At 32.4% G+C, this 9,754-nt stretch overlaps 2 protein-coding genes across 2 annotated transcripts; both read left to right on the top strand.

Annotated features, from left to right (window-relative positions):
- The first annotated feature begins 2,019 nt into the window (after positions 1 to 2,019).
- On the top strand, positions 2,020 to 6,415 carry LOC127097218 (probable GTP-binding protein OBGC2). The gene is made up of 11 exons (XM_051035723.1): positions 2,020 to 2,193; positions 2,269 to 2,720; positions 3,337 to 3,428; positions 3,728 to 3,811; positions 4,274 to 4,351; positions 4,657 to 4,857; positions 4,949 to 5,056; positions 5,257 to 5,331; positions 5,627 to 5,808; positions 5,950 to 6,045; positions 6,148 to 6,415. The coding sequence occupies exons 1-11, from the start codon at positions 2,081 to 2,083 to the stop codon at positions 6,203 to 6,205; spliced, it is 1,539 nt and encodes a 512-aa protein (XP_050891680.1). The 5' UTR covers positions 2,020 to 2,080; the 3' UTR covers positions 6,206 to 6,415.
- A 2,058-nt stretch (positions 6,416 to 8,473) lies between these two features.
- On the top strand, positions 8,474 to 9,754 carry LOC127097217 (dehydration-responsive element-binding protein 2D-like). Its single transcript, XM_051035722.1, has one exon. It carries the CDS (start codon positions 8,625 to 8,627, stop codon positions 9,438 to 9,440), a length of 816 nt encoding a protein of 271 aa, XP_050891679.1. The 5' UTR covers positions 8,474 to 8,624; the 3' UTR covers positions 9,441 to 9,754.

Here is a 9,754-nt window from a genome sequence, read left to right as displayed (position 1 = left end):
AACGATTGAGAAAAAAAAGAAAAAAATGTTCGAGAAGAAGAAAAATATTTTCTCTAGAGTTTTCTCTCTGTCCACAACTTGTGAAAAACTTCTTTATTCACTCTGCAACTGCAAAATTCTGTGAATACACTGTTATGATTTGTACTTAAGAATAGGGGTTACTCCCTCTATTTATAGATTTATGTTAGCTTACTCCTTAAGCCAAAACCCAAAATTACAAAATCCCAAAATAGTTAACACTACTAAAAATAGGCCTAAGTCAAAATCCTGTGTGAAGCAACATGCTTCGACATTTCGACACGCTAATACAACTCGACATCATAGGCTATTCGACACATCATTGTTCTGTCGAGCAACCTACTTCGACACAAGGAATTACAATTCAACAATTTCTAGAGCTCGGGTGATATTATCTTCATTTTCACATTTAAAAGCAAAAGCAATTGAATATGTCATATATGTAGAAGTAACACCAACAAATTCAAGAAAATATAATTTGTATTTGTTGGTATTATACGTTGAATCCATTAACAATATAATGATAAATGTGATTAAAAACTTGATAAATTTTAGACGTGCCCATAATGGATGTTGAATAAAGTTTCCATCACTAGTACTTTTATACCTAGAGATATAATCATGTTCGTCAAACTCTTTTAACAACTGTCAGTTCTTGGCCTATTATAGTTTTGTTGTTTATGTGTAGGGCATAATAAACTTGCTTAATATTTGTTACACTATTCAAAAGTCTTTTTTTTAAGTCATGAATATGTTTTTGGGTAGAACTATATTCATAGTCATCTTAACAATTTTTTTCTCTTCAACATATAAACGATCGACAATCAGATGACCTACTTATTTGAGATCAAATCTTAATTATGTACATTGCAGGTAACATTAAATTTCCAAACATTTGTCATTATATAGTAACACAGAAACATTTGTCATCACATTTCAAATTTCCATTTGCTTATTTATACTCACCACTTACTTAACAAACCATTCCAACAAAAAAAATTCTTCTATCAGATTTTAAAATAGACCTCTCAATAACTACGCTAAAACTTAACTTAACTTAACAACTTCACTATATATCCATTTAAACATATCATCACGTAGTATAAACATGTGTTTAGTGATAAAATATTTCCTAACTACAACTTTAGCAACATAAGGATTAAGAACACTTGGTTCTCTGATGCATTAGCACACCAACAAAATCTAGTTCCTTAAAGATTGTATTTGATTACATCAAAATATATATATATATATATATATATATATATATATATATATAATCGTTGCACATAAAAGAAATTAAATCAAACAAGCATTCACATTGGTCCAAAAGGATTATTCCAAATATGATATGGAAGACTCTAGAATGAACTCTCTAAAATCAAACTTAATATATAAGAAAGCACAAGAGTATGAATAAATGAATATATATATATATATATATATATATATATATATATATATATATATATATATATATATATATATATATATATATATATATATATATATATATATATATATATATATATATATATATATATATATATATATATATATATATAAATTACTTGTTATTTAGAATAGTGATGAATTTGATGATACTTCCCGTTTTAAAGAGATAAGGATATTATTCATTTTATTTATTCTATCCTCTTTCTATCTTATAGAAGAAATGATTGTGGTTGGAGTTGTGGTTGTATATGGTCTAGTAGGGTGGCAAATATCAGTGCAGTCTGACAATAATTTTTACTATCAAACACATTTTTTTTTTTTTTTTAAAATGAGAGTGATTCATTTGAAAAATACTAAAATATATTTAAAAAAGATGCATACAAAAATAAATTTTAAATGTTAGCGACAATTTTGACTTTTCAGTGTAACTTAAGAGAATCCACAAAAGTGGAAAGAGCAACCACCCTAAACATAGTGAGAATTTTCTTAAAAAGTTGTAGGCTTTTGAACCAAAGATATACTCTTGGGCTTTATATTCACTCTCTTACGGCCCAACTTTCGTTCTTGAGTCACATCTTGTTCCTCTTTCTCAATCCAAATTCGGATAATGGCTTCACTGACTTCACCACCACCATCATCATTTCTCACCTTTCATTCACGCCAAACTCCCTTCTTTTCCACTCATCACTTCCTTCCACTCCCACTTCATCTTCCACCAAGGTACATCCTCATCCTCATCATTACCATTTCACTTTCGCCGTTAATTAACGCCATTCATTCTTAACATTCATACAGGACCATCAAACTCCAACACAAACGGAAAACAGTAGAATGCAGAGTTACCAATCCAAACCCTCCACCGTCAACGGCGTTAACAAAGGAGCCTCACAAATACTTCGACCACGTAATCATAACCGTTCGCGGAGGCGACGGAGGTCACGGATCGATTCTGAACCAGAAACCTAAAAAAGAAGTTGAAAAGGGAAAAGGAAAAGGAAAATCGATTGATAACCATAAGAGAAGTGCGTTGAAAAGAGATTTTGATGGATCGCTTATACTTCCAATGGGTGGTCATGGTGGTGATGTTGTTATCTATGCAGATGAGACTAAAGATACTTTGTTAGAGTTTCATAATAAGAATCGGTTTAACGCGAAACGTGGTGGAAATGTTGATGCAGTTGGTGTTTTTACTTCTTACTTGCGAAATGGAATTGCTGCTCCTACTGTTAGGATTCCTGTTCCTCTAGGTTTGCAAATTTCATTCTGTTTTTTTTGTTTTTGTTATTATACCAAATTTCGTTCTGGTTCTTCTCTGGAGATAGATTTGATATATTTTGATTAGCAAAGCCAAAGAAAATTAATTGCAGTGGAAATGAAGATGCTGCATTGAATGTGTAAGATTGGAAAATATTAGAGAGTTGAGGCAACACCTATAGGAGAAAATAGGGTGGAAACTAGACTAAGGTGATTTGGGCATGCAAGAGAAGACATATAAAGTTGTAGTAAAAAAACTTAGAAAACTTAGAGGGTAGTTAAACCATTTGAGGTTGAATTGAAGAAGAATTAAAAGAGAAATTATTAAGAAAGATGTCAATATTTCTGAGTCTGATGGAAGTATAATATTTGATACAATATTATGGCGCTGCCGGATTATTAGTGGGATGAGGTTGGTAGTAAATATTACATTTAATTGGTTATTCTTGAATTCATCACAAATGGTGCAAAAATTTACAGTATTTTTATAGTTGATTTGGAAAATAAATACAATTTAGTTAATTTAAGAAACAACATTTTGGTGAAAAGGACTCGCAGAAAACTAAATTTGATATCCTACTGTATTGTGTTTATGATTGTGACTTATAGGTACAGTTGTGAAAAGCAAACGAGGAAAGATGTTAGCTGATCTAGCACGACATGGTGATGAAGTTCTTGTTGCGAGGGGTGGACAAGGAGGGGTAAATAGCAATATACAGATTTGAAATTCTTTCAAAAATTCATTCAATTCGTTTAAAAATAACCTAGTATCACATAAGTATACCAGTTCACATTGGTGATAAAATCAAATAGTTTGACATGGAATAAATAAAATCACGTTCTTGGGTACTGCTCTGTAAGTAAGGATTATTTTTGAGAACTTTCGTTCTAACATTATATTCTTTCCCTGAAAATATAAGGTTAGTCGTGGTATACACATTATGCTAGTTACTATTGTTGTATTTTGCGCCTGATTCCAACTTTTTTCTTGTCTTCCTAGATTAGCTTGTTAGATATGCCAAAACATAATAGGAAAAAAACTACGAGTTTGACAACAAACATGATGAGAGATGACTCGGATAAGGTAAAGCCTATTGTGTCTTTATGTGTTCACTAAAATATTTACTTGGTTGTATCTTTGGAAGATATCATTAGTGGCCTCTTACAATTATAGACTTCATTGTGCATGTATTAAAGGATTGAATCAACATGGCCTTCATGCTCTTGCTCTCTCAGTTTAGTCAATTTTGGTGTAATTTTGCAGTTCATAATGGTCAACCAATTTTTTAAATCCAAAATACATGCTCTTTACTCAGTATTTGCCGGGGTCTGGAACTGTTATATTAAATTAGCATTTTCATTTTTGGTATTATAAAAAATTTAAAATGTATCTTGAATCCATTAACAAGAGTATCAATAAAAAATTTAAAATGTATTTGAACATTTTGCATTTACTAGTCGGATTAGATGTCACTGCATTTAGCTAGTTGTGTTCCTAATTCCTATATTCTTGTAAGATAAAACCGACATTTCAAAATTGTTACAGGTTTTAGTTCACGGTCAACCTGGGGAGGAAGTTAAGTTGGAGTTGACCCTACGAGTTGTAGCTGACGTTGGTTTGGTTGTAAGTATTGCATCTATGCATAATGTCCTGTTTAATTCTTTATCGGTTTTCTTACTCCTATCTTCGTAATAACTTTGTGTGCGATGTTGATGGATGGATTTTGTGTCTTATCTCTTTATCAAGGATGATACTTTTAGATTTCTGAGAAACAAAAATATTGGTTTTAACCTGCCTTTAATATGGTGAACAAAAGTTGCCTATTACTGTTTGTCCAAATGAAATTTGTTGGCTGTAGAGTGAGTGAAGGTTTTACTCCTTAAAATATGTTCATTCAGCTGCTCAAGACCAAGTTAATCTTGTTGTAGGGACTTCCAAATGCTGGGAAATCAACGCTTCTGGGAGCCATTACCCTTGCAAAACCCGATATTGCTGATTATCCTTTTACAACATTAATGCCAAATCTTGGGCGCCTTGATGGTGATCCCAACTTGGGAGCAGGAATGTATTCATCTGAAGCCACATTGGCAGATTTGCCTGGTCTTATTGAAGGTGCTCACTTGGGAAAGGTATCAATAAATTCATTAATGTCGTCAAATAACCCTCCTTTAAACCATTGAGCTGCTAAGTAGTTAAAATGAAATCGTTTTTATCTTTCAGGGTCTTGGTCGCAATTTTTTGAGACACCTAAGAAGAACACGTCTATTGGTCCATGTTGTTGATGCATCTACTGAAAACCCTGTAAATGACTACAGAACTGTCAGAGAAGTATGTACATTGCATTTTAATAATCACAACTATACTGTTTATTGTTTATCCTTTCCTCATGCAAATAAGTCTAGTCAGTTTAATGTGCATAAAGTAATCTTTTGGCAGTCCAACTTTTCTTATTGGAATTTGTATCTCTCCCTTATGTTTTGGTGTCGTTAATCTTGCTCATTCTCTTTCTATTCTATTATATTTTGCAGGAGTTGCGCATGTATAATCCTGAGTACCTCGAACGACCATACATTGTCGTTTTGAATAAGATTGACCTTCCAGAGGTATGTAGTGTCCTTCTTGTAACCTCTATGCGAGTATGAGTGTATCTTTAACTGCCTATTATCTTGTAAAGGGAGGCTCAGTGCATATGAGATTCCCATCACTATGAATTCTAGTGAGGGCAATACGTTTAGACCCTGCGAAGGAAGATTCTCTATCTACATCTAGAACCCAGCACCACCTTGGCACAATCATATACTTTTTTACCATTGCACCAAAGCTCACACTTTCTTATTTTTATCTTGTGATATGAAAAATAAGTCATGCAATAAACATGTTTGTTAATTTTCATTTCAGGTTGAGGACAAGCTTCCAATATTGACTCAAGAAATTCTAAGAATTGGCAGTGATGGTACAGCTTCTCAACAAAAACCAACTTCTGAAATTCCTGCTCAATTATTGTCTGATGAAAGTGACACAAAGGAAAAAAAACTTGAGGACTATCCACGACCTCACTCTGTTATTGGAGTTAGTGTTCTGTAAGTTCTTGATGTTTTGTTTCATATTGTTTTTTTTCTCGAGTTTTTTCCTTCATAACATTTCAGACACTTGCCAAATGTTTAAACCTTTTGTATCATACTTTTCATAGTACCCCATCGGCTCATGTTGTCTTATTGCAGAAAGCGTATCAGGGTTAAGGAGATGTTAAAGGAGATAAGGGCTGCTTTAAGGCATTGCATTGATTCCAATGGAGCATTGGCTTCCACTGTCACGCGGTGAGATTCGTGTCCTATGCTTTGTCAAACACTTACAGTTCAACGAGGCTTTCTGCCAAGACTACACTTAAATCGGTTCTGGTGTTAATTTGGCTTTATCAGAGAACAACCATTAAGAAAATCACCAGTTGGTTATAGAGAAATTACTAACGCGATGTGAGAAGCCGGACACATGAGATGATAGTCCACGTTCCTGGACCTCGTATATTGTTGCAAGCAAGATTGGCAATTTGACTTGTAAATTATATCAGTTGTAGTAAAACTTAAAGAGATGCTTGTAACATCCACTACTAGGTATATAGTAAAGGAAATATTGTACTCTATTTGTAATGCTAATATTATTGTTGCTAATATTATTGTTGTTGATATATTCTTGGGACAAAGGAAACATTGTACTCCATTAAATATTGAAACAAAATCGTGTTACAGCTTACCAACTCTTACTGTTGAAGAAGATTTGCAATTTAGTGAAACTTGAATATTTGGTCAAGATCAAAGAGAAAGTTATCAATGTACAACTTATCTTAAACTAGCAAACAAACAAAAAGTTATTCAATGAGAAATAAAACACTCCCGGAAACTTTGGAGGAATAAGTATTCAATGAGAAATACAACATCACCAACACTTATTTTTAATAATTTTGTTTTTGTTTTTTATTACCTTTTCTCTCTTCCAACACTTATTTAATGTATAGTTTATAGTATTCATTTTTGTGTCTAAATAGCATAACTTCACCTTATCCGTTGAGTTTGACTTTAGAAAGATACGGTGAGTCTTTTATTCAATTTAAAGCTATTTTAAATGATGTATGACGACAGTACTGTGTCATGCATTCTTTCCTTACAAATGGGATAAGCCTTATTGTAATAAATAATATAGTCTACTTATCACTTCATATCCATGTACTTTATTTGATTTGTAAGATGCGCGCATCGGAACACATTCTATTTGTGTATCCGTGCGTGATTTGAAAGTATGCTTTCGACTGTCATTTAAAAGCATACTTTCAAATAATTTATGATTACTTAAACCTTTTTATTGTGATAAGTAACAATCATTAATTTCAGTTTTTAATTTATTTATAGATAAATAGTTCACTTGGAAGGTTTTATGCACAATTCTTAAAGGATAAATTCTTAACCGGGACTTAGAGGAACTTTTTTTTATACTAATTTTAAGAGAAAAAAAAAAAGGCACAAAATAACAGTACTAGTAGTGTAGAACAAAATAAGTACTTATCTAGTTGAGATTCTTAAATCTTGAACCATAACAAAATAAAAAGGAACGCACACTAGTGCAATGCATGATGGTTATTATAAATTTCGATAAACTCGTAAATATGTCGTAAGTGATGACTAATTCCAATGTACCTAACTAGTTTTTGGCTCTTTTACTAGCCACATTGATGACTGATTCTAATTCTCTTAGCACTTTGAAACACCTGGGTTTGTTTCCTTCCACGTACAAAGGCTTCTCATGTGAGTCTTATTTTTTTGAAACCCCTGCACGTACTTATCTTCAACCGTTTCCTCTAAATATCACTGTGCCAGTAAATGACCATTATCCAAATCCACATTACTAAAGCAACAATAAATATATAATAAAAAACAATCCTTTTATTTACTTTTACCTTTCCTTCTCAACATATTGTTTTTTTTTCTATGCTATATCAAACTTCAGCTAAACACAAACAGTTCGGAGAAATCTTAGTTCAAATTCTTAGCTAAACAAGTTTTAGTTAGATTTAATCTACGGCTTAGTCAAACTCGCATTATCTTATAATTTGAGTTGAGTTTAACCGACAAAAACACCTACTTATAAACATAAATATATATAAATATATATTCATATTTAATCTTATATAATGTGAAACTCTTAACATCTTTCATGTTTATACTTGAACATTTGAAATTTGACTCAATGATCCAATAGTAATGACCTGATAACAAATCTTATGGTCTTGATTAGGCTGAACTCAACTTTGTACTCAAATTTACAAAACCGACTTTTAAAATAAAAATTATCCTCATTTATAAACACATGTTTAGATATACGTGATTACATCGAATATGAAACTCTTTTAACACATTATTATTATTATTATTATTAATGTTAGATACTTCAGTTTCAAGGTTAAGAAAAAAACATATAACTACATTAATTTAATTCATGACTTTCATTTATTATTTCAAACAAAAAAGAAAAAAGGGAAATCAAGTGAGAATTTTGTTCTTGAGAATTAAACTATGTAGAAAAACTTAAGCCAAGTGTGTACAAGATATATCAACAGTAAGGATCATAGTTGACACGGTTAGCCTTGTTCATGATGACAAGTAGCAGCTCAAACTCACTAAGGGCCACGTTTCATATACATGGATTTAGCACATTACTACACATGTTTTCACATATAAATACCATGCATTCTTCTACTTTTTTCCCTCAACAACATAAGCCTGTTTTCATACCTAACACACTCAAACTCACATTTCAGTTCTCTGCTGGAACCTGAGTGTGTAACAGAAAAAACACAATACAAACAGAACCAGAAAAAAAGCAGAAAAAATCAGAAGAAAAAAAAATGATGAAATCAGGGTTGGGAAATGAAGAGAAAAAACAGTTGAAAAAACCAGCACAAGCTAGTTCAAGAAAAGGGTGCATGCGAGGCAAAGGTGGACCTGAAAACGCAAGCTGCACTTACAAAGGTGTGAGGCAGAGAACTTGGGGCAAATGGGTGGCTGAAATCCGCGAACCTAACCGCGGCGCTCGTCTCTGGCTTGGTACTTTTGAAACTTCTCACGAAGCTGCTTTAGCTTATGATGCTGCTGCTCGCAAGCTTTATGGTTCTGAAGCAAAACTCAATCTTCCAGATCTTTCTACTCCTTCTGCACCCTCTGCAACAATATCACAAACACCTGAAATGCAACATCAACAAATTCAAATTCAACCCAACCCCAACAACAACAACAGCTTCAATATTTCAAATGTCAATTCATGCAACAACATCAACATGAGCAACATGAGCAACAACATCAACATGAACAACAACATTAACAACATCAACAACACTGTTTTTGTTGGTGACATTGGACCCATATACAACAGTGACAATTCCATTCTGCCATTTCCAATGGATGCTACAAACACAATGGAACAACAACAGGTTGATCAAAGCTACAATAATAATAATATTTCAAATGATTCATTTTTTGGAACAATGAATTATGAAAGTACCATGCCAGTGATTGATGATGATTCAATCTGGAGAGAGGCTGCTATGTCTTTGGATGCTGCAATTTCAATGGATTATCCAATGATCAGTGATCCTGATGGATTATATAATTCAGGTGGAAATTTTAGTGGTTGGGATTCTTTACAAACACCATGGTGCATGTAAATCAAATCCAGCCAACAACAACAACAACAAAGATCATAAAATAATGATAATATAATGTGTGTATATGTATATGCATGCTATACTATATACATGTGTTATATAGTATAGCTAGGTATATAAGGAGTGTAGTATAGTATAGTATGAGTAGCAAATATGTTATGATAATAATAATAAGTTGACTAAAAGATCATGACATGACATGGTGATTTTCTTAAGCACTTTTGTCATGAATCTTTGTAGGGTCAAATGTTGTATATATTATATGATGTTAAAAGAATGGATCATTATGAATGAATATAAGTTTGATTATATTA

This window comes from Lathyrus oleraceus, chromosome 6 (assembly GCF_024323335.1).
Source record: "Lathyrus oleraceus cultivar Zhongwan6 chromosome 6, CAAS_Psat_ZW6_1.0, whole genome shotgun sequence".
Classification (NCBI taxonomy): Eukaryota; Viridiplantae; Streptophyta; class Magnoliopsida; order Fabales; family Fabaceae; genus Lathyrus; species Lathyrus oleraceus.
This window is presented reverse-complemented; position numbering and strand designations above follow the sequence as displayed.